General features: G+C 53.7%; 2 protein-coding genes across 3 annotated transcripts in view; one reads left to right on the top strand and one right to left on the bottom strand.

The window, feature by feature from the left end:
- Window positions 1–259: 259 nt before the first annotated feature.
- On the top strand, window positions 260–24883 carry PTPN23 (protein tyrosine phosphatase non-receptor type 23). The gene is made up of 25 exons (XM_032867895.1): window positions 260–430; window positions 8563–8637; window positions 16116–16243; window positions 16496–16572; window positions 17237–17286; window positions 17432–17563; window positions 17796–17876; window positions 17971–18102; window positions 18196–18243; window positions 18645–18701; window positions 18832–18890; window positions 19007–19086; window positions 19205–19319; window positions 19411–19476; window positions 19880–20025; window positions 20269–20580; window positions 20672–20826; window positions 20921–21072; window positions 21161–21340; window positions 21428–23195; window positions 23289–23473; window positions 23572–23676; window positions 23755–23893; window positions 24000–24113; window positions 24191–24883. The coding sequence occupies exons 1-25, from the start codon at window positions 347–349 to the stop codon at window positions 24668–24670; spliced, it is 4920 nt and encodes a 1639-aa protein (XP_032723786.1). The 5' UTR covers window positions 260–346; the 3' UTR covers window positions 24671–24883.
- Window positions 24884–25205: 322 nt separating this feature from the next.
- SCAP (SREBF chaperone) overlaps window positions 25206–27293 on the bottom strand; it is a 66740-nt gene continuing 64652 nt past the window's right edge. For both annotated transcript variants that reach the window (XM_032867897.1, XM_032867896.1), the window contains 5 exons: window positions 26554–26636; window positions 26270–26436; window positions 26029–26109; window positions 25636–25842; window positions 25206–25556 (listed from right to left, as the gene is read on the bottom strand). In XM_032867897.1, the coding sequence (XP_032723788.1) occupies window positions 25311–25556; window positions 25636–25842; window positions 26029–26109; window positions 26270–26436; window positions 26554–26636 (784 nt within the window). In that variant the 3' untranslated portion in view covers window positions 25206–25310. The remainder of the gene's footprint in view (window positions 25557–25635; window positions 25843–26028; window positions 26110–26269; window positions 26437–26553; window positions 26637–27293) is intronic.

Below are 27293 nucleotides of genomic sequence, written 5' to 3' on the forward strand. Positions count from 1 at the left end.
GCGGAAGCCAGGCCCGCAAATCCGCCCCGCCTCAGAAGAGAAAACCAGCCGCCACCGGCTTCGCAGCTTAGTGAAGGAAGACTATCACTCCCAGAAACCCTTCGGCGGGGAGCTGGAGAATGGCCCTCTACGCCCTTCCTGCGGAGGAAACTGAGCATGCGCAATGGCAGCTGAGCCAAGCCCTAAAGCCTGCGCAGGCGGGGACTGCATCTCCCAGCAGGCCCTGCGGCCAATTTTCATCCCCGCGTGACAAGTGACTTCCGGCGCGGAGGGGCGGGGCGCGCGGCTGAAGCAGCAGCTGGGGCAGCTAGGGGAGCGGCCTGGTGGCCGGCGGGCGCCAGCCGCCATGGAGGCTGTACCCCGCATGCCCATGATCTGGCTGGACCTGAAGGAGGCTGGTGACTTCCTCTTCCAGCCGGCCGTGAAGAAGGTAAGTGCTTCCCCCACAGCCCCCACCTCTCCCGCGTAGCGCCGTCTGCCAGCGCGTGACGCCCCCTGCGCGTCCATCATCTCCCTAGGCCCTGGTCGCGGGGTTGGGTGAGGCCAGGAGGGGCCTCGGGTGGATTTCCTCAGCCCGGCCCACCCCCCGCAGACATTCCTGTCCCTTCTTCGCCCGCTCGGGGCTAATACCCACTGTCTCGTCGAAACCGGCTTCCCGACTTCTGCTCCGGGCCAATTGCGGTTCCCACTGAGGCACCGCACTTCCTCGGGGTGACGCTCCGGACCTAGTTCGGCTCGCCCCTCCTCCACGCCGGGACCGCCCCGCGGGGAGAGGCAGGCTTCCCTGGCCGTCTCGTTGACCTGTACCCTAGGTGCGCGGTCCGTCCAGGACCGTGGCTCTGTTTGTGTGTTTTGAAGGTGGGAGCCAGAGGTATGCCTGACCTCTGCGATTGGGGTCTCTCTGACAGTTGGTGCAGTTGTCTTTGGGTTCTTACGAAGAACCATGTTCGGGAGCCCCCTTGGAGCAAAAGATACAGTTCCTTGTCATTTTTGGAAGGGTTACTGCTTTTCTTAACCTCCTGAAGGGGAGAGGAGCCTGTAGCTCCCCGAGAAACCTTAGCAGTTGCTGTGTTGAACGTTCAGTTGGACGGGGGAGACAGGCAGGTCTGGTGATGGAGGCAAGGGAGCTCTGGCGAGATTAGGTGGGGCTGGCACAGGGGCCAGGCGTGTGGAATGAGCATCAGGTGCCCTCTGAGACATCAGCCTTGGGGAGGGCCACCTAGCACTGGGTTTCCCTCCCTCTCTTTACACTACCAGTAACAGATTGAGTTCCTTTGATTCCATCATTAAACTAAACTTCTTTGGGCACTTGTTTCCTCATTTGTAAAGACAGGAAATTAGATTGAATCTAAACCTGAAGAATTTTGTTAGCTCTTTCCCAGACTCTGGTCTTCTCTCCATCTGCTCTTTCAGGCAAGTTCAGTTGGATGAATTTTTCTAAAACACAACAAAACTCCTTTGTTTTCTCATTCAGCCCTAACCCATTTAGAGTTCTCCCTGACCAACCCCAGCCTTTTCAGTATTTTTTGACAGCCAAGTGTATGCTTGATCTGTGTATCTCTGATACAGATTCTGTTCACAGTCAGCCATTTGCTGTTCTCTTAACATTCTCTGTATTTTGCTCTTCTGTGCCTTTGGTTGTGGGATTCCTCGCACCCAGAAGAGCTCTCTTCTTTGTCCTGTGGGATGGGGATGGGGCCCCTCTTTAATTTCTGTATATTGGTTCTGTCCATCTTTCAAGGCCCAGTTTAAGTTCTTTCTCTTCCAAAAGCGTTCTTTAATGCTTTCATCTGGATGAATCTTTCTCTCCTCTGAATCCCTTTTTCCATTCTTTTCCCGGTGTTAGTATGTGTGCTATGTTTTAACTATTCAATTCTAAATGACCAGAGAAGCATCTCCTTGTCCTCAAAGCCTAGTGGGGTCCCCTCTACATAGTTGGGCATTCAGGAAAATGTTTCTCAAATGACTGAATGACATTTGAGAGGGAATTTAGACATGGTGACCATAAATTTATGGAAATCCAGTGGATAAAGTCTTAGCCCAGAAAATCCTAGGAGATATTTTTGTTGGAACTTAGCCTTTGATACTCTGGTCACTCTTACCTAACCAACAGGGTTTTTTGTGAGTAATGAGTTTCTGGAAGGCTCTCTGAGCCTCCAGAGAGTAGTTGCTCATTAGCCGTTCAGCCTCTGGTGGTCTCAAATGCTAAAGAAACTATTCATTTCCTAGACACGAATAGTCTTTGTTTTTTTCTTTGTTTCCTCTTCTTTGGGGTTGGGAAAGATATGCCATTTATTTGATAGGTTAAGATTGTGGCATGCATTTGCAAGAACCCACTGAAAAGGAATAGCAGTGTGTGGGTAGGCTGGGCTTCCTCAGGGTACCCTAGAACTCTGCCTGAGGGAGACTGCAGAAGCCACTTGAGCCTGGGAACTCTTCTTGACCCGGACTCCTGTCCCAACCCTAGAGCCCCTACCCTGCCTCTGCCATTCGTATGTTTGTCCTCTTCTACCCTTTCTCTCAGCTGTGGGAACCTTCACCAGTGACTTGGAGCTGAGAGGTGGAATTTAATTTAGGATACTGGGGTAAAAATGGGTTCTGTTGAGGTCAACCTATTGAGCACTATTACCTTGGTAATACAGATGAATAAGAGACAATTCTTTTTTTTTTCTTTCATGGAGTTCAGTTTAGTAAAGAAAGTTTAAAAATTAAATGGTGGTATCAGTGGAAGAGTATATGCAGTGTATGAAGTACCAGCCTAAGGAGGGGCCATCAGAGAAGGCTTGGTGGGCTTTGAAGGATAAATAGGAGTTTTCCAGATAGCAAAAGGGTTTCTTTGTAAGGCCTGGGCTGTTGAGAAGATCTTTCTTAATGGTTAGTACTGGTTTTTGCTCCTAATGAACATGCCTTCAGTTATGGAGTAACGTGAAATAAGAGCCAGGAGAACAGTAAGCTGGTTTGGAACTGCAGTGCCAAACTTTAGGTTGGGATACTGGGGCCCACATAATTTTTGAGTGGGAAAATGCTGCTGTCTCTGCACTTTCTTACCTGTGCTGTGGAGCCCAGAGTGCTGACTCACTGGAAGCTGATGAAGGCTGATTTGTACTCTACATCACCGAGTGATTTGGTGACAAGTGTTGGTATTTGAAGTTGTTTGCTCTTCCGGTCCCAAACACCTGCCCTTAATCAACTGCACTAGAGCTTAAGTCAAGCTCACTTGGACTTAGGTGTTAACATCCATCTCGGATTCATTTATTGAACAAATAGTTATTGAGTGACTGTATGTGCCAGCCCTGGGAAGTCAGGGCTGTATGTAATGACAAAAATTCCTGCTTTTATGGAGATCATCTTTTTTTTTTTTTTTTTTTTTTTTAAGATTTTATTTACTCAGTTGACAGAGAGAGACATAGCAAAAGAGGGAACACAAGCAGGGGGAGTAGGAGAGGGAGAAGCAGGCCTCCCGCCAAGCAGGGAGCCCGATGCGGGGCTCTATCCCAGGACTGTGGGATTGTGACCCGAGCCAAAGGCAGACGCCCAACAGACTGAGCCACCCAGGCACCCCTGGAGCTTGTTTTCTGATGATCCACATAGTAACTCTTCCTCAAGGGCAGATGTATCATGTGGTAGCCATCCTGCCAACTGAGTGGCTTCATGGCCTCACCTCTCCTCCCACCCTGGCTGGATTGATCTCTAAATCTCCACTTTTCCACCACATTCCTCCAGAGAAACTGCCTGCTATTCAAGGCCTGCCACCACTGGCTTCAGCCTGCCTCTCTCTAATTCGTTCCCCGAGGCCTCTCCTGTAGGAACTGTCAGCCTCTTTTCCTTCCACATCTGATCATTGTTCTTGCTCTGGTCCTTACTGGAATTCCTTTCCTCCTGTTCATTATTCAGGTTGAACCCTACGTCCTCCGGGCCCCTTTAGCTGTCTAGCTGTTGTACCACACTCCTCCCAATTCAGTCAGGTCTTAATGCTCAGTTGACCTCCGGCACGGAGTACACACTCTTACTACCTCTTCTTATGGTTCATCTTACTCACTTGTGCCTAGTGTTTAGGTTTGTGGAATTTTTCTCCCTCTTCTCGATAGCCGACTCCTTTGAAGTTCTTGCCACATACACAGAAAAGAAAATGAGACAACCAGGCGCCTAAAAGGGGACCCTGCCTGCTCAGCAGTGGGGAGCATGGGATGTTGCCGGTTACCTCTGGTGGTGACCTGGCTTTTCTCTTATCACAGATTTGGAGTCACCAAACCTGTCTGCCCAGTTGTGTTTTAAAGCCGAATGGCTCCAAGAGCAGATGACTTTCATTGTCCAGGTCATCTCTCTGACTTTAGTCTCATACACAAAACCTGTATCCATTTCACTCCAGATTCTTTCCTTTACTCGGGAAGTAATAAATACTTGTGTGTGGAGAGTGCTTCACAAGTGTTGGTTGAATGACCTAGTCTAGTTCTAGCGCCTGCCAGGAGATGTAACTTGAGTTATCCTTGCTGGTGTTGTTAGAAGAGATGTGGGAGAGATTCCTTGAGTGTAGGGTCACTCTGGTCACTCTGTTCTCATCCTCGGTGCTGTTGGCCTGTAATTTGGTTTTAGGCTTGCTGACATCAAGGGACAATAAAACTTCTTTCTCTGAATAAATCTCATTTGAAATTCAGTAGCAAAGCATATGTTGTAATTAATAACATTCCTCTCTGTGGCACTTAGTTTTATGTGTGTTTCCATGGACCAGCCCAAGGAATGCCTCATATTTGAGTAAATCCTACAAGTCGGGGAAAAAATAAGTGTGTGGTGAACAAAGGTAGTGTTAACACGTGTGCCTTTTATTCTCTTTTTGCTTGGCTTATTGCTTTAATTAGCACCATGGAATTCCAAGATGTTGTATCAAATTAAGAGCAAAAGCTAAACACCCCCACGGCCTGGGGGCGGGTGGACACAGACACAGAAGAATGGGAACATGCTAATAGAAGAGAAAGAGATACAAATGGAATATCTCTGGGTCAAGAGTCAGGAAACCTGGCTTGGGGTTCCAGCACTGCCATTGCTAATCTCTGGTTCCTTTTTTTTTTTTTTTTTAAGATTTTATTTATTTATTTGACAGAGATCTCAAGTAGGCGGAGAGGCAGGCAGAGAGAGAGGAGGAAGCAGCCTCCCCACCAAGCAGAGAGCCCAACCCGGGGCTCAATCCCAGGACCCTGGGATCATGACCTGAGCTGAAGGCAGAGGCTTTAACCCACTGAGCCACCCAGGCACCCCTCTGGTTCCCATTTTTACAATCTGTAAACGAATGGCAGGACCTAGGATGAATGTTTGCATACAAAATTCTGGGCCATTTGTTGCTCAGTTAAAGAGAAGAGTAGTATCATGGAAATAGCATGGACATTGGAATCAGACAGTCCTTGGTTTAGGTCCATCTCTCCCACTTAATTTAGATGAGCTTCAGCTGCTACAAATAATTATATAACTAATCTGGTCCTTATTTTTCTCACCTGTAATATGGAACTACTCTAACACATAAGCTTGTAAGAATCAAGAATTAATGCATGTGAGTTCCTATTAGAGGTCTTAACATCATATTGATCTTTCTCTCTGGAGATGGCCTTTCCATTCTCTTACTATTTTGCGCTTGTAACTCCTTCCTTTCCTTTTTTATCCCCCCCAACCCCAGTGACTTTGATCCCTGGACATGGTCTCAATTAACATAGACCTGTCCGTAGGTCTTTTTGTTCCCCCAGGAAAGGATGGCCAGCTGGTCCAGAGCCGACTCAGGCTCTGGGGATTCTCTGGTCCTTTCAACCCTAACTCACTGTTGGTTGTGTAGGTGCACTGGTGTCCTGTTGTTGCCTTCTAGTTTTTTGCTCCTGGTCTGTGGTGGCAGGGTCCGAGGTCTGTTTGCTGCTGGGCCTTTTCTCAGGTTCTGTCAGGAGCTTCAGATCCTGAGCAGACTCTTCTCAGCTCTGCAACTGTAAAGAGTTTGATTTCGGGGAGCACATGGGTGACTCCGTCGGTTAAGCGTCTGCCTTCAACTCAGGTCATGATCCGAGGGTCCTGGGATCAAGCCCCGCATTGGGCTGCCTGCTCAGCGGAGAGCCTGCTTCTCCCTCCCCTCCCTTGCTCATGCTCTGTATCCCTATCTGTGTTTCTCAAATAAATAAAATCTTAAAAAAAAGAGTTTGATTTCATTGTATTTGTGTGTTCTTGTTTTGTGTGTGTATATGTATATATCCCACAAAGCTTTGAAAGTAAGTTGTATACATCTCAGCACATCCTCCTGTGTGACCATATTATCATCACACATAAGAAAGTCCACAAAAATTTTCTACTATAATATATATTAAAATTTTACCTATTGTCCCCAAAGCATTTTTTTAAAGATTTTATTTTTAAGTAATCTCTGCAGCCAACATGGGGTTCCAACTTACAGCCCCAAGATCAAGAGTCACACGTTCTACCCACTGAGCCAGCCAGGCTCCTCCCCCCCGAAATATTTTTATGACTTCCCCCCCCAAATTCAGATTCAGTCAAGGTTCTCATATTGTATTTAGTTCTGTTTCTTTAATCTTTTAGAATCTAGACTAGTCTCTTGTTTAGCCGCCCTCCCGTGACATTGATTTTTTTTCAGAGAGTAGGTTCACTGTTGGGCAAAATGTCTCATCTTCAGAATTTTCTTGAGTGTCTCCTTTTAGTATTTTCAGTTTGTTCATCCATTCTCTGCATTTCCTGTAAACACAACCTTTTGCTGAGTATCTAAAACACCTAGTAAGGCCCCTACCATTTCTGATGCTTGGTGGGGGTTGGAGGGGTGTTGCTCCAACTCATTGTTTGATGGGGGTTGGATGGGTGTCACTGGCAGGACCCCACCACTATGTCAGGCACAGTCTGCTGAAGGCATGTTTAGAATGTAGGTAGAGGAGCAGCTGAAGTTCAAGGAAGTGACGTCTCAGCTGAGTCTTAATAGAGAAGAGGGGACAACATGTGAACAAGCATTGAGACCTGAGAGCAGCAATTCCACAAGCCTGGTGGCTGGGGGTCCCCAGGACTTGCTAGAAGACAGTCCTTGAAGGCTGTTGGGAGTGATTGTGAAGAGCTGTGAACTCTGTGCCTAGGAGATGACCTTTGGTTTTGGAGGCTTTGGGGAGCCATTGTCACACATCCTTTTCAGATTTTTCTCTTTAGATTGCAACTCAGTTATTTCTCATAATCTTACTGTCCTGAGAAAAGTATGTTTGGGTTTTGTTTTGTTTTTTTTCCCCCTAGCTGTGTGTGTGTTTCAGAAGGCTTTGAAGTTAGGAGTGACAGTGGATTTTGCTAGAAAGAGAACTCTGGCCTCTAGGTGAGGGGTAGATTTGAAGGGGTGAGAATAGAGCTTATGGACACATGGGTCTCGCAGGAGGTAAAACCAACAGAAGAAGGTCAGGGTTGGAGGTTTGGGAATGTGACCAGTTGATGCTGAAAGAAGCTCAGCAGAAGCCTTCCCTCTGCCTGTCCCTCCTCTCCCTTTCCCTGCCAGGGCAGGTAGGAGCTGTCACATGGCCTGGCTTCCCACATGGTTAATGCCTCAGCTTTGTGGCATAGGTTCTGGGAAGGGACCTCAGAGCAGGTGAGTGGGCCGCAGACACTGTTTGTGCTACTGGAGAGAGCTGGCCACCTCTCTTCAGCCTTTTTAGCTTCCTTCACCGCTTCACAACCTTGGTTTGGGCCTTAGGGAACCTGTGAGGTGGGCATCAGTGCCTTAGTGTTTGTGGAATGGGTGTATCTGCCCCTGCCCCCAGGTTGCTAACGCTGGCAGCAGGCACCGCAACAGGCTTCCTGGTCAGTGGCCTTAGTCTGCTGATCTTAAATGGACAGGGGCTTTTTTGGTCCAGGCTATGCCTCCAGACTGATGAGTGTGCTCATTTCCGAGAGAGTCCACTCCTGAGGTGGTTGAGTGCTTTGGGGCCAGGCACGCCAGTCCCCTCTCTGATGTGGGCACTGATTTTTCCTTCTCCTATGTGGATCATTCCCATCACACACCTGTGGGCCTTTCTTCAAGGTGAGGACGATGTAAATCATTTGTACTGCCGTGCCCTTCCCTAGCCAGGACAGCTGGTGAAGAAGGCTTTGCACTCCCACTTTTGTTTAGTATGTCTTGCCTACATTTGTTGTTGGGTTAGGATCACAGTTGTGATCCCAGAACACAGCAAGGTCCAGTCCTTGAGGGAGGCTTGAATTGGTGGCCTCTTTTGGGATGCTCAGTGGGATCCCGTTTCAGCCAGCTAAGTTCCCCAGCTTCCCGAGCTGCCAGAGTCCTGGACTTTATAGAGAGGGCTCAGCCTGATGAAGACCAGCCAGCGTGTTCACATAGGGTGGTCCAGTCGTATTTCCCATTTAGCTCAAAGGTAGAGGCTCCCATAGTCAACATCTTAGTGCTACCCTGTTATTGAGGTGGAGTTCCCAGTGGTCCAGGAGATAGGCTCGTGGTTGTGGATCTAGACCGGTGACTGCCAAGGGTTCAGGGTGGGAGTGAGAGCAGGGGAGTGTTCTGTGTTCATGGTTTACATTCTCTCTCTCTCTCCCTCCCTCTAGTTTGTCCTAAAGAATTACGGAGAGAACCCAGAAGCCTACAATGAGGAACTGAAGAAGCTGGAGTTGCTCAGACAGGTAGGAGGACAGTATTTTTACGCACTTGTGAACGGGACAGGTTTGATAGGGAGGTAAAGAAGCCACCTGGAACTGTGTTCTTATTTTATTATTTATTTTTAAAGATTTTGTTTATTTATTTGACAGAGATCTCAAGTAGGCTGAGAGGCAGGCAGAGAGAGAGGGGGAAGCAGGCTCCCTGCTGAGCAGAGAGCCCGATGTGGGGCTCTATCCCAGGACCCTGAGATCATGCCTGAGCCGAAGGCAAAGGCTTTAACCCACAGAGCCACCCAGGTGCCCCTTGTGTTCTTATTTTAGTTTAATATTTTTTTCTCTTTAAAGCAGCTGACTTAATAGAGAAGTTTGAAAATGCTTAAAAGCAAAAAAAAAAAAAAAAAAACCTTAATCCTCACAAATTTTTTAATATATATTTTATAATTTTATATGTAGTTGATCCTTGAACAACATGGGTTTGAACTGCGTGGGTCCACTTATAGGCAGGTTTTGTATAGTACAGTACTATTAATGTATTTTCCTTGTGATTTCTTTAACATTTCCTTTTCTCTAGCTTACTTTATTATAGGAATACAATATATAATACATATAACATAAAAAATATGCGTTAACTGACCATGTTACCACCGAGGCTTCTGGCCAGCAGTAGGCTTATTAGTGGTTAAGTTTTGGGGAAGTCAAAAATTATAGTGGATTTTTGACTGCTTGGGGGATCAGTACCCTGAACCCCACAGTGTTCAAGTGTCAGCTGTGTATACTGTATAAAAACACAGTAGGACCCTACACTGCCTATACAGCCTACATAGTCTACTTTTTTCGTTTAATGTATTGTGGGTTTGTTTCTGTATCAGTGAACATAGAACCATATTATTTGTAACATCCTGTGATCATTGCATTGCACTGTGATTTAATCAGTCTGGTGTCAGAGAATATTCGGTTATTTCCATTTTCCCCATTGTAAGTATAAGCCGTGTCTGTGCATGCTTGACCACTTCTGGGATTGTTTCTGTAGGAATTAGTGGGTGAAGAGGATGCACTTGCTTTCATTTCCACCCCCTTACTCCTGCTGCTACTTTGCAGTTCTGGCAGTTAGGTGAAAAGGGTATTTAATTTTAATTTTCAGTTATTTGGTTAATAGTAAGGTTTCGCAGTCGTTAATGTGTTATATATCCTTTTAGGACTTGCCAGTGTCTTCTGTACATTTTTCTCCTAGACTTAGATAGGCTTTATTGCATTTCACAGATACCGTATGTGTTTGTTTTTTGCTTTTTGTTTTTTTTTAATGTTTTATTTATTTATTTGACACAGAGAGAGATAGTGAGAAAGGGAATGGAAGTAGAGGGAGTGGGAGAGGGAGAAGCAGGCCTCCCGCTGAGCAGGGAGCCTGATGTGGGGCTCAATCTCCGGACCCTGGGATCATGAGCTGAGCCGAAGCACATGCTTAACAACTGAGCCACTCAGGCACCCCTGTGTGTTTGTTTTTTATTTATTTATTTTTTAAAGTAATCTCTGCACCCAATGTGGGGCTCGAACCCACAACCCCGAGATCAAAAGTTGTATGCTCCACTGACTGAGCCAGCCAGGCGCCCCTAGATACTGTGTTTTTTGTTTGTTTGTTTGTTTTTGGTTTTTTTTACAAATTGAAGGTTTGTGACTGTCCTGCGTGGAGCAAGTCTTTTGGTTCCATTTTCCTGACAGCAGTTTTTCACTTTGTGTGTCTCTGTCACATTTTGGTAATTCTCAACAATATTGTAAACTTTTTCATCTTTATATTTGCTGGGGTGAGCTGTGGTCAGTGATTTTCGAGGTTACTATTGCCGTGGTTTGGGGGCACCATAAACCCCATCTAAGCACGTAAATTGGTAAATGTTGGGGGTGTTCTGACTGCTCTACCAACCAGCTGTTACCCTATCTTTCTCTCTCTCCTTGGGTCTCCCTGTTGCCGTGAAACACAACAGTATTGATGTTAGGCCAGTTAGTAACCTTACAACAGTCTCTTAAGTGTTCAAGTGAAAGGAAGAGTTGCACATTTTCATTTTAAATCAGAAGCTGGAAATGATTAAGCTTAGTGAGGAAGAGAGGTTGAAATCCAAGGTAGGCCGTTGTACCAGTTAGCCCAGTTGTGAATGCAAAGGAAAAGTTCTTGAAGGAAATATAGTTTTTACTCTGGTGAGCACATGAATGGTAACAAAACCACATCAGCAGTGGCTGATGTGGAGAAAGTTTGAGTGATCTTGTTAGAAAATCACACTAGCCACAACATTCCCTTAAGCCAAAACCTAGCCCAGAGCAAGACCATGACTCTTTAATTTTGTGAAGGCTCAGAAAGCTGAGGAGGCTGCTGAAGGAAAGTCTGAAGCCAGCTGAGGTTGGTTCATGAGGTTTAAGGAAAGAAGCCGTCTCCCTAACATCAAAGTACAAGGTGAGGGGTGCCTGGCTCAAATGGTAAAGTGTCTGCCTTCGGCTCAGGTCATGATCGCAGGGTCCTGGGATTGAGTCCCACTCCCTGCTCAGCGAGGAGTCTGCTTCCCCCTCCCCCTCTCCCTTTCCCTTTGTCCCTCCCCCTGCTTGTTCTCTCTCTGTCTCTCTCAAATAAATAAACAAATATATAAAATCTGTAAAAACAAAACAAAACAGTACAGTGTGAAGCAGCAGGTGCTGATGGAGAAGCTGCAGCAGGGGATCTAGAAGATAATTCGTGAAGGTGGCTGCACTGCACAACAGACTTTCAGTGTGGAGAATCCACCTTTTATACTAGAAAGTGCCATCCAGGACTTTCATAGCTGGAGATGAAGTCAGTGCCTGGCTTCAGAGCTTCAAAAGACCGGCTGACTCTCTTGCAGCTGGTGACTGTAAAGTTGAAGCCAGTGCTCATTTACTGTTCTGAAAAATTGTGCTAATTCTACTCTGCCTGTGCTCTAGAAATGGAACAACAAAGTCCAGATGGCAGTACATATGTTTACAATGTAGTTTGCTAAATTTTTTTTTAAAGATTTTATTTACTTCTTTGACAGAGAGAGATCACAAGTAGGCAGAGAGGCAGGCAGAGAGAGAGAGTGGGGGAGGTAGGCTCCCTGCTGAGCAGAGAGCCTGATGCGGGGCTCGATCCCAGGACCCTGAGATCATTACCTAAGCTGAAGAGCAGAGGCTTAACCCACGGAGCCACCCAGGTGCCCCTATAGTTTACTAAATATTTTAAGGCTCCTGTTAAGACCCACTGCTCAGGAAGAGAAGATTCCTTTCGAGATATGACTGCTCATTGACAGTGTACATGGTCACCCAAGAGGGCTGATGGAAATGTACAAGATAGATGTTGTTTCCATGCCTGTTAACACAACATCCATTCTGCAGCTCATTTTGACTTTCAGGCTTATTCCGTAAAAAATGCATTTCATAAGGCTGTATGTAGCTCATAGATGATGATTCCTCTGATCTGGGTGAACTCAGTTGAATACCTTTTGGAAACAATTCATCATTTTAGATGTCATTAAGAACAATGGTGATTTATGGGAAGAGGTTGTCAACATGAATAGGAGTTTGGAAAAAGTGGGTTCCAGCCTTCATTGAGAACCTTGAGGGATTCAAGACTTCAGTGGAGAAAGTCACCACGGTGTGGTGAAAACAGCAAGAGAACTGGAAGTGGAGCCTGAAGATCAGACTAAGTCGCTGCGATCTCATAAAATTTGACCAGATTCTTACGGATGAGCAAAGAGAAGTGGTGTCTGGAGCTAGAATCTGTTCCTGGTGAAGGTGCTGTGAAGTTGTTGAAATGACAAGAAAGGATTTAGAGCGTCACGTAAACTGCATTGATAAAGTAGCAGCACGATTTGAGAAGACGGACTCCCAATTTTGAAAGAAGCTCTGCTGTGGGCAAAATGTTCTCAGACGGGGCACTTGGGTGGCTCAGCAGGTTAAAGCCTCTGCCTTTGGCTCAGGTCATGATCCCAGGGTCTTGGGATCAAGCCCCACATTGGGCTCTCTGCTTGGCAGGGAGCCTTCTTCTTCCTCTCTCTCTGCCCGCTTCTCTGCCTACTTATGATCTCTGTCTGTCACATAAATAAATAAAATCTTAAAAAAAAAAAAATGTTCTCAGACAGCATCACATGCTCCAGAGAAATCATTTGTAAAAGGAAGAGCAAATCCACGGGCAGACTTCACTTACCATACTTAAGAAATTGCCATAGCTGCCTGCGACCACGACCTTGATCAGTCATCAGTATGGTGGCAAGACCCTCCACCAGCAAAAAGGTTACAACTCACTGAAAGCTCAGATGATGGCTAGCATTTTTAGCCATAAAGCATTTTTTTTTAAATTAAAGGTTTTATTTATTTGACACAGAGAGAGAGCAAGAAAAACTGCAGGCACAAGCAGGGGGAGTGGCAGGCAGAGGGAAAAGCTGGGAGCCCGATCCGGGGCTCCATCCCAGGACCCCGGGATCATGACCCAAGCAAAGGCAGATGCTTAACAACTGAGCCACCCAGGTGCTCCTAGACTTTTTTTTTTAATTGTTGTTGCTATCGTTAAGTGTCCCTCCCCTCTTATATTTTCCACCTGTTACAATTAGTGTGGAGAAAAATAATTGAGCAATTTGTTTTGTTTTTTAACTTTTAATTAATCTCTGCATCCACTGTGGGGCTCATACTCATGACCCCAAGATCAAGAGTTGCACACTCCTCCAGCTGAGCCAGTCAGGTGCCCTGAGCAATTTATTTTGTTAATTGTTTTTTTACGATAGTATTTGAGTTCATTTTCCTGGGGGTGGGCGGGAGAAAAGCAACAACAAGGTGCCCAGTAAAAGAGAAGCGTCATAATGGATGGATCCGGGAAGCGTGACACTAGAGTGGGGCTTTCATCTGGCAGTTCGGGGTGAGGCCTTCATGCTTCCATGTGACTTACTGACGCCTCCCTCTGCCTCCCGAGATGGTGTGGTCCCAGCCGTGCACATGGTGGCTCATCAAAGACACAGTGGGGCAGTGGGTGTGGGAACCAGAGCTAGAAGAGCTGACGCAGGCTCAGTTCTCAGGCGAGGAGCTGAGGTACTACCTACAGCATTGCGGAGACAGCGTTACCAAGGCCAAGTGCCAGGTGGCTTATTTCACTTTGGAAAAATTGGCCCAGGAGTTTCTACAGTGGAAGGCTCCAATTAAGGGAGCTACACAGGAGTCCATTGCAGATCTTTTTTTTTTTTTTTTTTTAAGACGTATTTATTTATTTGAGAGGGAGGGAGAGAGAGAACATGCATGCGTGGGCAGGGCAGGAGCAAAAGAGAGCAAGCGCGAGCTCAAGATTGGGGAGGGCCAGAGGGAGAATCTCAAGCAGACTCTGCCCTGAGTACAGAGCCCACTGCGGGACTCGATCCCACAACCCTGAGATCATGATCTGAGCGGAAACCAAGAGTCTGATGCTCAACTGACTGACCTACCCAGGCGCCCCCTGGAAATGGAAGGCAGATAAAGTTTGGGGGGCTGTAGGAGATCCTCTTTTGGTGATCTGGCCTCAGTATCCTCATCTATAAAGCAGGGGCTGGAAGAGTTGTCTCTAAGACGACCTTCCGGCTGCAACTCTGAGATCAGTTCTTGACTTACAGGGCATAAAGCTGGCAGGTGGTGAAGGGTTTGTTGGCGGGAGCGGGGTGGTGGGAGTGGTGCGGTCTCAGAGCTTCCTTTCCTCTCTGCTGTTGGCTCAGCCCCTTGGGTTCTGCCTAGCTGCTCCCCATGCAGAGCCCGGCAGGGTGGGTGGTAGGGTTGGCGGGGCTCATCCTTGGCCGGATTGAAAGATTAAAAGTGCTGTGGAGTTGTGTCGCTTGGAGGGAGGGTTGCTTCCATTGTTTCCCAAAGGTGGTTTTGGGAAGCACAAAGACAAATGTTTTCTGCTTTAATCTTTCTGTATATGCTTTAGTGAATATTACACAACTGTGTAGCTGGCACACGGACCCTGTTGTTTCAGAGGGGCGCCTGCTGAGGATGCGGCTCCACTTTGACAGATGGGTCAGCCTGAAGGAAGATGTTAAGTCCGTGAGGCATTTGGTTCTGGCAGCAGTTCTGATGGGGACTGGGTGGTGACTGGGTTCCAGAAGGCCTGGCCTGAGGGATGTGTCCCATGGCAACGGTAAGGCCGTGAACATGTCTGATCCTTGTTTTGGGTCCTCTGGAAGCGGCTCTGGAGGGAGTTTAACACTCCTGCTCAGAGAGGAGCTGGGCGCACCGGGGAGTGCTGTCAAGTGGGACTGGGGAAGTAGCCCCGCCCTTCTTTCTGGGAGCATCCCAGGCCCAGGCCTTGAGCCCTGCTGTGGAGTGTGGTGTCCTCCAAGGAGGGTTTCTGCTAGCCGGGGCTGGTCAGCCCAAGGCTGGGCCCAGTGGCTGCTGAAGTCCCCAGGGGCCAGTGGGGTGCTGTGGTTCTCTCCAGCAGGTGGGGTGAGGGTGTGCACAGTGCTTCTAGCCCGTCCCTTCTTTGTTTTGTGCACCTGCTTCTTGGAGAGGATGTTGTCTGTTCTTCTGTTTGTTTGAGTGCAGGGTTCATCTGCTTTGTTTTATTTCCCCCAAATGGGAATAGCTTTGTTGTTTTTTATTAAAAAGTGAAAGTGGGGCAGGGCTGGGCGGGATGAGGTAACTGGCTGATGAGCATTAAGGAGGGCCCGTGATGTAATGAGCACTGAGTGTTGTGTGCAGCTGATGAGTCACTGACCTCTACCTCTGAAACTAATAATCCGCCATATGTTAATTAATTTAAATTTAAAAACATTTTTAAAGGAAAAAAGTGCAAGTGTTCAATATAACGCGAGTAAACAGTATGAAGAAACAGATGTCTCTATATGTATGGATAGAATAGGAGAAGTTACTTAAACCCTGTTACCCAGTGGTATTCACTTAACGTTTTGGTGGATAACCTTCTAGAATCTTTTATCTTTGTTTATATACCTAGTTGGCTGTCAGTATCTATATGATTTCACATAAATGAAACTATACTGCTTATCTGTTGCCTTTCTTTTTTGGCTCAATAAATATGTCATGAACATCTAAATGTAATAGAGACTCTCATCTTCAGTCTTTGTGGCTGTGTTCTCTCCTGGGGGTGGCCTTGACATAATTTATTTGAACAGTCCTCTTCGGTGGCGTGCAGTATGTGACCCTGTTAATAACGCTGTGATAAATATCCACGTGTGCTCATCAAGCATTTGCTTCTCTGCATATCTTTTACTGTATGTTCTAGACACAGAACCATGGGTCAGTGTCAGGTACATGAACATTTTTAATGCATGTTGTAGAACTGCCTTCCGGGAAGGTAGGACCGACTCAGCCAGCCCCGGCTGGCGGGGCGGTGGTTGAACAGCTGCAGCCTTAGCTGTGGGCTTTCTCTGGATCCGTTGGAGTGTGCGGTCTCTATCTCAGATGCACATTTCTCCCTGGGGCCTCTGTGGGCAGACAGATCTGCCTGTACGCTCCCTCAAGTGATGGCAGGACCGCTTCTCCCATCTGCCCCCCAGAATGCTGTCCGTGTCCCACGGGACTTCGAGGGCTGCAGCGTGCTCCGCAAGTACCTGGGCCAGCTCCACTACCTGCAGAGTCGGGTCCCCATGGGCTCCGGCCAGGAGGCTGCCGTTCCTGTCACCTGGTGAGAGCTGGCAGGCAGGGCTGGGGGGATGCCCGGAGGGAGCCTGGGTCGGCCCACAGTGTTTGGATGGTGGGGATGTCCCCTCCCCTTTCCCAGCCCCCTCCCCTTTTCCTTACCACAGAGGACAGGGGTGGCTTGGTGTGGTCTCCTTAGACCTCCCTCTGACCTAACTGGGGTGGCTGGTCCTCTCACCTGGCCTCAAGGCTTTGGCCAGCTCCTTCCCTTAAGATGATGGGGGTGCCATGTCTGCAGGACCGAGATCTTCTCTGGCAAGTCTGTGGCCCATGAGGACATCAAATACGAGCAGGCTTGCATTCTCTACAACCTTGGTGAGCTGCCTAACCCTTCCCCCGTGGGCCTACCTCTCAGCTCTGCCAACCCAGGATCTCAGCTCAGCAGAAGTCCGCAAAGGCAGTGGGCTCATGGACAGAAGACCCCTGGGTTCCGACCCCTCCACTGCCTTCCCCATAGCTCTCCTAGCACCTCTTTCCTGGGCCATGGGCACACTGCTGGGGGAGAAGCTCCTCTTCTGCCATGTGGTGGCGCTGCTGTGTGCTCTGGCCAGGAGCGGTGACCTCTCTTTGACTGGACAGCTCTAACCCCCCAGTGGCTTTGGGCTGTTCCAGGCGGGAGAACAAGGCTGGCCTCAGCTAGCCCTGCTGTCAGCCCTGACGACTTAGCCTCAGTGTGGCTCAAGGGAGAAGCCTGGGGAGTCCAAGTGCTGTGTAGGCATCCCCGGAGTCTCAAGACTGGAACTGTAGGCTGGGTACTGTGGACGGGAGTTCCTCCTTCCTCCACCCCATGTCTGCCTGGTATAGAGCAAGACGCTGAGGGGCTTGGCTGGACTTGGGAGTTTCCCCTTCTGGGTGTTCTTGGACCAACTGCCCCAGTACCCAGACCCTGTCTTCCCCTGCCTTACGTTCGACAAAGGTGTGCAGTGACTCAGGGAGCAGCCCCAGGCTAGCTCTGACACCATGTCCTCTGACTCCCCAGGGGCGCTTCACTCCATGCTGGGGGCCATGGACAAGCGGGTGTCTGAGGAGGTGAGGAGTGGCGGGCAGGACACAAGACATAAGGGTGGGGCTAAGTGTTCTTCGCCTCCATAGTCTGTGTCCTGTCCCCTCGGAGTGGACACACGGGCAGCTGTCTGGCTCTGCCTCTGGCCATCGTCCTCTTCTTCCCTCCCAGGGCATGAAGGTCTCCTGTACGCATTTCCAGTGTGCAGCAGGAGCCTTTGCCTACCTGCGTGAGCACTTCCCTCAGGCCTACAGTGTGGACATGAGTCGCCAGATCCTCTCTCTCAACGTCAACCTCATGCTGGTGAGGAGGGGCCCTCGTTGGGGCCCAGTTCAGTCCAGGGGAGGGGACAGCCAGCGCCGGATCCTGGACCCGGCCCTGTGCACATGGCAGTGGGGACGTGGTTTTGATCTTTTGAGCTGTAGGTTGGTCAGAGCAGGAGGGTGCTTCTTGGAGACGGGAAGGTGCGAGGAGAGGACAGGGTTCTCTGGCTCCCCTGATGGGAAGAGTAAGATCTCTGCATTTGTCGGCCCAGGGCCAGGCTCAGGAGTGCCTTCTGGAGAAGTCAATGTTGGACAACAGGAAGAGCTTTCTGGTGGCCCGCATCAGTGCACAGGTAGGTGTAGGGGTGGATGGTGGCCCTTAAGGGACTGAGAGCAGGCCTTTAGTTTACTCCTGACCCCCACTCACAACCCCATCCTGGCCCCCAGGTAGTAGATTACTACAAGGAGGCATGCCGGGCCTTGGAGAACCCCGACACCGCCTCACTGCTGGGCCGGATCCAGAAGGACTGGAAGAAGCTTGTCCAGATGAAGATCTACTACTTTGCAGCTGTGGCTCATGTGCGAGCACTGTGACCCCTGGGGCGGGGTGGGGCAGGGCTGGGCGGGGCGGGCACCGCTTGGGAAGTAAGTGTCTCTTCTTTCTTCCCCCAGCTGCACATGGGGAAGCAGGCGGAAGAGCAGCAGAAGTTCGGGGAGCGGGTGAGTGAGCTGTGGTGAGGAGGGGTTCGGACTGATTCCAGCCTTGTTCACAAGGTGCTAGAGGGCTTCCTTCCATGACAGAGGATGGGGAGGCTCTCCTCACTCCCACATCCTTGGCCACCCCCCAGCTGCAGGCCTGGTGTTTCTTTTGTGTTGTCCTATCTGCTTCACCTTTGTCCCCAGGGGACTGAGGTGGGGATGGGTTGGTTGTTGGGGGGCGTGGCTAGCTGTAAAGTGGAGCCAGCTGTCCTACCAGACTCAGTGCTGTTGGCTGGGCTGACACCTGGCTGCTTCCTCAAGTTTTTGGTCTTCTAGTGGGTCACCTCATGAGCAGGCAGAGCTTAGTGGGGTTGCAGGAGGAGGGAAGGATGGACTGGGCTCTGCCTACTGCCCCCCCACAGGTCGCATATTTCCAGAGTGCCCTGGACAAGCTCAATGAAGCCATCAAGTTGGCCAAGGTAAAGCTGAGGAAGAGCCTGGCTGGCCCTCAGAGCCCCGAGAGAACCTGGAGTGAGCCTTCGGGGGCCGAGGATTGTGCTGGCACTGGCTTTGATTGGTGCTGAGTCCCCTCCCATCCCTTTCCTCCAGGGCCAGCCTGACACCGTGCAGGACGCACTGCGCTTTGCTATGGACGTCATTGGGGGAAAGTGAGTCTTGGGCTAGGAAGGGTCTTGGTCCTCTGCCTGCCTCGTTGGGAGGAAGCCACCAGTAGCTGAGAGGGTGGCCTAATTGCTGGACTCCCCACTGCCCCCTCTGACCCCAGGTACAATTCTGCCAAAAAGGACAATGACTTCATCTACCATGAGGCTGTCCCAGCACTGGACACCCTTCAGCCTGTAAAAGGTCTGGAGCTGAGGGAAGGCTGAGGATTGGGGGAGGGCGTGAAGGCAGGAGCATAGAACAAAGGCAGACTCGAGGCTTGTGTGGGCCTGGTTTCCACCGTTCTTTCTCTCCCTCCCAGGCGCCCCCTTGGTGAAGCCCTTACCAGTGAACCCCACAGACCCTGCTGTTACAGGCCCTGACATCTTTGCCAAACTGGTACCTATGGCTGCTCACGAAGCCTCGTCGCTCTACAGGTGGGTGGGAGGGGCTGACCTGTTCTTAGCACAGATGGGGTTGGGACGTCTCGAGACCTAGCTTCCAACACCTGCTTTGTCACTTTGGCAGTGAGGAAAAGGCCAAGCTGCTTCGGGAGATGATGGCCAAGATTGAGGACAAGAATGAGGTCCTGGAGTGAGTGCGGAGCTGGAGGTGGGAGGCGGGGGGTGGGGGTGGGGATGCGGTGCACCTCTACAGGGTCCCCAGTGCTGCTTGCAACGGGGAGAGGAAGAGTGAATGTCTTCTTGCATCAGGTTGCCTAGCCTTCCCCTTCCTGCACATGGTCTTGGGTGCCAGATTTATAGGGGAACAGTCACCTGGCTTGGGAGGGCAGTGTTCCTGGGTCCCATTGTTTTCAGCAGTGCCCCAGGTGTGTTCTGTGGGGCTAGGCCACATCTCCAGTGGTGGAGGTCAGGATGCTGATTTGCCTCTGCTGGGACCTCAGACCTGGTTTCAGTGGTGGGGCTTACCCTCATGAGAGGAGGGATAATTGGGTCGGTGCCCACCTGGTCCTGTTGCCCATCTCCCCCCGCCCCAGTCAGTTCATGGATTCAATGCAGCTGGACCCTGAGACTGTGGACAACCTTGATGCGTACAGCCACATCCCTCCCCAGCTCATGGAGAAGTGCGCGGCTCTCAGTGTCCGGCCCGACACCGTCAGGAACCTTGTCCAGTCCATGCAAGGTGAGCAAGGGAGAGAAGCACTTGGGTGGTGGAAGTCCTCTGCAGCGGCCTTCCGGTGTTCACTGAGGACGGAGGTTGTGCAGGCACCCACCCTCATGCTTCCATCTGTCCTGCTCAGAGAGCCTGGGGCCACACACCAGCCCTTGACCGTGTGGGTGGTTCTGTTTCCTTGGGGACGGGCACAAGGTGGGTGCCTGGTGTGGCTGCCTCAGGAGCTGTTCCCCTCCTGCAAACGCCCCCCAGCGCTGTCAGGTGTGTTCACGGATGTGGAAGCCTCCCTGAAGGACATCAGGGAGCTGCTGGAGGAGGACGAGCTGCTTGAGCAGAAGCTGCAGGAGGCCCTGGGCCAGGCTGGGGCCGGCCAGGCGGGCTCCAAGGCAGAGCTGGCTGAGGTGAGGCGCGACTGGGCTAAGTACATGGAGGTCCACGAGAAGGCCTCCTTCACCAACAGCGAGTTGCACCGGGCCATGAATCTGCACGTGGGCAACCTGCGCCTGCTCAGTGGGCCGCTGGACCAGGTCCGGGCTGCCCTGCCCACGCCAGCCCTCACCCCAGGTGAGCCCCCACGCCCTCCCTGCATCCTGTGCCCGTGGGGAGGGACGCGGAGCTGGATCCTCTGGTCTCAACCGACCACTGCTGCTCACAGAGGACAAGGCTGTGCTGCAGAACCTGAAGCGCATCCTGGCCAAGGTGCAGGAGATGCGGGACCAGCGCGTGTCCCTGGAGCAGCAGCTGCGGGAGCTAATCCAGAAGGATGATATCACTGCCTCGCTGGTTACCGCTGACCACTCAGAGATGAAGGTGGGGCTGGCGGGCCGGGGCCGGTCTCGACGCTGGGCGTCCCCTAAAGCAGCACGGCCCTGAGTGTCCCCTACACCCCAACCCCCTTCCTCAGAAACTGTTCGAGGAGCAGCTGAAGAAGTACGACCAGCTGCGGGTGTACCTGGAGCAGAACCTGGCGGCCCAGGACAACGTCCTCCGGGCACTGACTGAGGCCAACGTGCAGTATGCGGCCGTGCGGCGGGTGCTCAGTGAGCTGGACCAAAAGTCAGTGCCTAGCCCTGCGCTGCAGCCCAGACTCCCGCCTGGAGCTCGGCTCTGCTCCTCACCTGCCGCTGGCCTCTCTGCCCACCAGGTGGAACTCCACACTCCAGACCCTGGTGGCCTCCTACGAAGCCTATGAGGACCTGATGAAGAAGTCCCAGGAGGGCAAGGACTTCTACGCGGACCTGGAGAGCAAGGTGGCTGCTCTCTTGGAGCGGGCACAGTCCACCTGCCAGGCCCGTGAGGCTGCGCGCCAGCAGCTCCTGGACAGGTGGGTGTGGCCTCGGGGCAGCTCCAGCCCAGACCCAGGCTCCCCGATGGCAGTCTGGCTCCACTCCTTCCTGACCTTGTCCCGCAGGGAGCTGAAGAAGAAGCCGCCCCCGCGGCCCACGGCCCCGAAGCCACTGCTGCCCCGGAGGGAGGAGGGGGAGGCAGCAGAGACGGGAGACCTGCCCGAGGAACTGCGCAGCCTGCCCCCTGACATGGTGGCCGGCGCACGGCCACCGGACACCTACTTGGGAACTGCTACCCCACTCCACTTTGCTCCCAGCCCTTTCCCCAGCTCTGTGGGCCCAGCACCCCACTATCTCTCAGGTCCCATACCTCCTTGTACCTACTCAGGCCCCAGCCAGGTGTTGCAGCCCAGGGCCCCCCAGGTCCCAGGCCACCCTGCAATGGCCATGGCCCCTGGACCTGCCCTCTACCCAGCCCCTGCGTACGCACCGGAGTTGGGCCTTGTGCCCCGGTCCTCCCCACAGCATGGTGTGGTGAGCAGTCCCTATAGGGGTGTAGGGCCTCCCCCGCCAGTTGCAGGTCTGCCCTCGGCCCCACCTCCCCAGTTCTCGGGCCCTGAGATGGCCATGGGGGTTCGGCCAGCCACCACCACTGTAGATAGTGTGCAGGCCCCCATCTCCAGCCACACCGCACCACGGCCAAACCCCAGCCCTGTTCCTCCCCAGCCCTGCTTCCCAGTGCCCCCACCACAGCCGCAGCTACTGCCCGCACCCTACACGTACCCTATGGGAGCCAAGCCGCCCCTCACAGCTCCCCCCGCCCAGCACCACTTTCCTCCTGGGATTCCCCCGGGTTTTCCAGCCCCTAGGGTTGGGCCCCAGCCCCACCCCACAGGAGTGGCATTTGGGCCCCAGCCCCCCCAGCAGCCCCTTCCACTCCAGCATCCGAACCTCTTCCCACCCCAAGCTCCAGGGCGGGTCCCCCCACAAGCTCCCTACCCTTTTGCCCCCCAACCTGGTGTCCTGGGACAGCCAACACCACCCCTGCACACCCCCCTCTACCTGGGCCCCTCTCAGGACCCTCTGCCCCCCCACTCAGGGGCTATGCCCTTCCCCACCCCTGGTCCTCCTCAGTCTCCCCATCCCACCCTGGCATATGGTCCTGCCCCTTCCCCCAGGCCCCTGGGCCCCCAAGCGGCCCCTCTCTCCATCCGGGGTCCCTCACCTGCTGGCCAGCCCACTCCCAACCCCCATCTGGTGCCTTCACCTGCCCCGTCACCAGGGCCTGGCCCGGTGCCACCTCGGCCCCCTGCTGCAGAGCCGCCCCCGTGTGCGCGCCGGGGCGCTGCGGCAGCAGACCTGTTGTCCTCCAGCCCGGAGAGTCAGCATGGAGGCACGCAGCCCCCTGGGGGTGGGCAGCCCCTGCTGCAGCCTACAAAGGTGGACGCGGCCGAGGGCCGCCGCCCACAGGCCTTGCGGCTGATTGAGCGGGACCCCTACGAGCACCCCGAGAGGCTGCAGCAGTTGCAGCGGGAGCTGGAGGCCTTTCGAGGACAGCTGGGGGACGCGGCGGCCCTGGACGCCATGTGGCGAGAGCTGCAGGATGCCCAGGAACACGACGCCCGTGGCCGGTCCATTGCCATTGCCCGCTGCTACTCCCTGAAGAACCGGCACCAGGATGTCATGCCCTACGACAGTAACCGCGTGGTGCTGCGCTCGGGTAAGGACGACTACATCAACGCCAGCCGCGTGGAGGGGCTCTCACCCTACTGCCCGCCTTTGGTGGCCACCCAGGCACCGCTGCCCGGTACGGCCGCAGACTTCTGGCTCATGGTGCACGAGCAGAAGGTGTCGGTCATTGTCATGCTGGTGTCTGAGGCGGAGATGGAGAAGGTGAGAGGGCGAGGGGAGGGGGTGCCCGGGAGGGGGCGCCCGGGAGGGGCCCTGGCAGAGCAGCCCTCATTGCCTTGCCTGTTGTTTCTTCAGCAAAAGGTGGCGCGCTACTTCCCCACCGAGAGGGGCCAGCCCATGGTGCATGGCGCCCTGAGCCTGGCCCTGAGCAGCGTTCGGGCCACCGAGACCCACGTGGAGCGTGTGCTGAGCCTGCAGTTCCGGGACCAGAGCCTCAAGCGCTCGCTCGTGCACCTCCACTTCCCCACTTGGCCTGAGCTGTGCGTCTGCTGTCCCTGGGCGGGCGGGGGGGCTCGGGCGCGGGCACCATAGGGGCGGCCGCTGAGCTCGGGCTCACGGGTCCCGCCCGCACCCGCAGGGGCCTGCCGGACAGCCCCGGTAACCTGCTGCGCTTCATCCAGGAGGTGCATGCGCACTGCCTGCACCAGCGGCCCCTGCACACGCCCGTCGTCGTGCACTGCAGGTACGGCCTCACGGGCAGTGGCCGGTGCCCCGCACCACCTCAGCCCCGGGCCCCGCTTACACCCCCTTCCTGCCGCAGCTCGGGGGTGGGCCGCACGGGAGCCTTCGCGCTGCTCTACGCCGCCGTGCAGGAGGTGGAGGCTGGGAACGGGATCCCCGAGCTGCCTCGGCTGGTGCGGCGCATGCGGCAGCAGAGGAAACACATGCTGCAGGAGAAAGTAAGGGTTGGGGGCGGAGCGGGTGGGTGGGATGGGGCCGGGGAGGGGCCCTCCGCCCTGGGTGGCGAGGCCCTGCCCTGCTGACCGAGCCGAGGGCCCTCTCCAGTTGCACCTCAGGTTCTGCCACGAGGCGGTGGTGAGACATGTGGAGCAGGTCCTGCAGCGCCATGGTGTGCCTCCTCCGGGCAGACCGTCAGCTGGCACCAGTGTCAGCCAGAAGGTGAGGAAGGAGCCCCTGGGGCTGGCAGGTGAGCCCCAGCCTTGCAGACGGGCCTTCACCCACTTCTGTCTTCCCAGAATCACCTTCCTCAGGACTCCCAGGACCTGGTCCTCGGCGGGGATGTGCCCATCAGCTCCATCCAGGCTACCATTGCCAAGCTCAGCATCCGGCCTCCTGGGGCCCTGGATTCTCCGGCTGCCAGCATCCCAGGCCCCGTAGAGCCCCCGGGCCTGCCACCAGCCACCCTCCCAGAGTCCCCTCAGCTCCCGCCCTCTTCCCCACCCCCCCTCTCTTCACCCCAGCCTGAGGCCCCCCAGCCTGAGGAGGAACCACCAGTACCTGAGGCACCCAGCCTAGGGCCCCCCTCCTCCTCCCTCGAGCTGTTGGCCTCCCTAACTCCCGAGGCCTTCTCTCTGGACAACTCCTTGCGAGGAAAGCAGCGGATGAGCAAGCAGAACTTTCTGCAAGCCCATAATGGCCAGGGTCTGAGAGCTGCCCGGGCCACTGATGACCCCCTCAGCCTTCTGGATCCGCTCTGGACACTTAACAAGACCTGAATAGGCTTTGCCTGCTCGGTCCTTACACTACATCTCCCGCACCAGTCTGCCCACCCTAGCAGGGCCTCTCCGGTGGGCCTGGTCTCTTATTCCCATTCCTGCTGCCTTCAGCCCTGCCTGGCCCAGCCCGCACCCCTGTGGGGTGGAGATGCCTTGCGGGCCTTGGGTTAGGTTCTCCTTTGTGGGACCTGACTTTTTCAGCTCTTTGCTATTAAATAAACCAACCTGTTCTGTGGCCAGCGTCTGCCTGTTGCTGCCTTGGGGGGCGGGGGGGGGGGGGGGACCTGGAGCCTCAGCAGCACTGCCTGAAATGTGGTGCCTTTAGTGAGCTTGGATGTGGCCAGGTGGTAGGAGGACCACGGAGCTGCCCTTGGCTTATGCACCTCTGAAGGGTGAAGGAGGCAGGCCCGGAGCCGCCCCTGTGCACCATGCAGGGCTCATGTTGGGGTTCGGGCATGGAGGGAGTGAGGCAGGGGTACGGCAGCTCTAGGGGAAGATGCAAGTGGCTCGAAAGGTCCGTAGCAGATGGGATTAAAAAAAAAAAAAAAGTTTAATATTATTACAGTCGCGAGGCAGGACAGGACAGTTCAGAGACCGCTTCTGGAAGACTCAGCTGCGCACCCTCAGCTCCCACCCCTCCTCAGTCCAGCTTCTCCAGCACGGAGGGCACGTACACGAGGCTGAGCTCGCTGCCGAAGTTGCAGACAATGGCGGCATTGTCCAGCACCAGGATCTGGCGAGTGGGCTGGGCCTCACTGTTTTTCCCCAGGTAGACGGTCTGTAACAGATCCCCGTAGTTTAGGTCCCAAAAGGAGACACAGCCCTGGCCGCCAGTCACCAGCAGGTTGTCGGAGATGACCCCCAAGCTTGCACCACAGCCCAGGTCCTGGAGACAAAGAGCATCAGCTTAGTGCCTCGAATCCCTCCCTAAAATACCGAGAGTCCTGTGGCCCCGATCTGCCCACCTGCTGAATGGAATAGAGCTTGATGCCGGTGCTCCGGTCCCAGATGCTGATAAGGTCATCCAGGCCACTACTGATGACGCAGGAGGTGGTACAGGTGAGGGAGGTGACGTCCCCACGGTGAGCGAACATGTGGCTAACCCGGCTGCCTGTGAGCACATCCCACAGGCAGATGGCCCCATCTTGTCCTCCACTGGCCAGCACCATGGTCTAGGGGAACAGGCCCAGGGGACCGGGTCACTGGGGGAACGCCTCTGTCCTTGAGGGTATCCCAGTGCCCTGGGGAGTGGGGGGTCCTCCCGTTCTGCTTCCCCAAAGCTTCTGGAGGCCGGCTGTCCCAAGTCTGAAATAAAGGCCACGGCTTGGTACCCAGTACCCGACCCGTGGCCCCCTCACCTGGTCAACGTACACCGCTGTGATGGCCCCCGAGTGGCCCTGCAGGGTGAAGAGGCAACACGAGTCCTCCAGACGGAACACCTGGGGCAGGGGTGGGCATCAGGTTCTGGTCTTGGGTGGTTTCCCAGTTCCATTTTTGGCCGGGAAATCCCTTCTCTGCCTCCTCTCCCTGGCTGACCCCAAAAGCTCGCCATCCCGGGCTAGGCCACCGCAGCCCCCACAAGACGGAGCCAACCCTCACTCTCAGCGTGTGGTCCTGGCTCCCGGTCACGAGTCGCCCGGCCGCGGCCTTCAGGGCTGTAATGGGTTTCTGGTGTGCACAGGGCACGGTGTGGGTGAGGCGACAGGCTACCGCGTCACTGCTGCTGTACACAGGGGATGCGGGGGAACTGCTCCGCCCTGGAGTCCCTGCAGACAGCGGCCCAAGTACGCGATCTCTGAGGAAACACCCTGCAGGCAGCCCCCGCACTCTGCACCCCTGCCCCCTGCCGGCCGCAGACACGGGCCCAGCGCAGGCCCTCTGACCTCGGAACTGCAGGGGGCTGAGGGCAGCGTGGGTCTCCAAGGAGAAGAAATCCAGCGAACCGTTGAGCCGGGCAGCCACAATCCTGGAAGAGAAGACCAGCTGCTGGGGGCGCTCCCTCAGAACACCCGAGCCCCGTGGCCACCGGACGGGTCAGCTCCGCTGGGCATAGGGGAGCGGCTGTAGGGACCATGGCCGAGAGGCAAGCACAGGTGCTGGGAAACATGCTGAAGCCGGGGGACCCAGGCTGCAACTCTACTCTGCCTCTGTTTATCTGTGAAATGGGGACAACTACTGCCTCACAGGGTGGTCACGAGGGCACATGAGCTGACGTGTAAAGTGGCACCTCGAGAACAGGTGAGACTGAGTTAAAAGCCCTCACAGCCTGAAGCTAAAGGAAGGGCTTCTGAGAAGGGAGACGGGCCCCAAGGGGACTGTGTGGGAGCCGCAGGATGCATGTGGTCTCACCAAAGAAGAGCAGCTTTGATCTAAACACCACCCACTGCACTCCCTTTTTCCACACAAAAAAAGGAGGATTTCCTCCCTGCCCAGGAACTCCTAGGCAGAGACAGGGCATCTGCCCAGAGGTCCCACCGGCACAAGGCAGGGCCTGCCTACAAGGCCTGAACCAGAAAGCCACAGTAGGCCACAGCCTACGAAGGCAGGCGCAGGGGGAGCAGGAGGGCACGGGGTCACCAGGAGCTCTGAGGGCTGGGCAGACACCCTGGGGCCAGGGGCGGGA

This window comes from Lontra canadensis, unplaced genomic scaffold (genome assembly GCF_010015895.1).
Source record: "Lontra canadensis isolate GAN:19392208 unplaced genomic scaffold, GSC_riverotter_1.0 scaffold35, whole genome shotgun sequence".
In the NCBI taxonomy this organism is placed as follows: domain Eukaryota; kingdom Metazoa; phylum Chordata; class Mammalia; order Carnivora; family Mustelidae; genus Lontra; species Lontra canadensis.

What these genes read in the sequence shown, in the direction of transcription:
- PTPN23 (XM_032867895.1), top strand. Translation starts at nt 347, where the DNA reads ATGGAGGCTGTACCCCGCATGCCCATGATCTGGCTGGACCTGAAGGAG. An exon ending in GAAGCCTCGTCGCTCTACAG is followed by an intron (nt 19,320 to 19,410) that starts GTGGGTGGGAGG and finishes TCACTTTGGCAG; the next exon opens with TGAGGAAAAGGCCAAGCTGC. An exon ending in AACACATGCTGCAGGAGAAA is followed by an intron (nt 23,894 to 23,999) that starts GTAAGGGTTGGG and finishes GGCCCTCTCCAG; the next exon opens with TTGCACCTCAGGTTCTGCCA.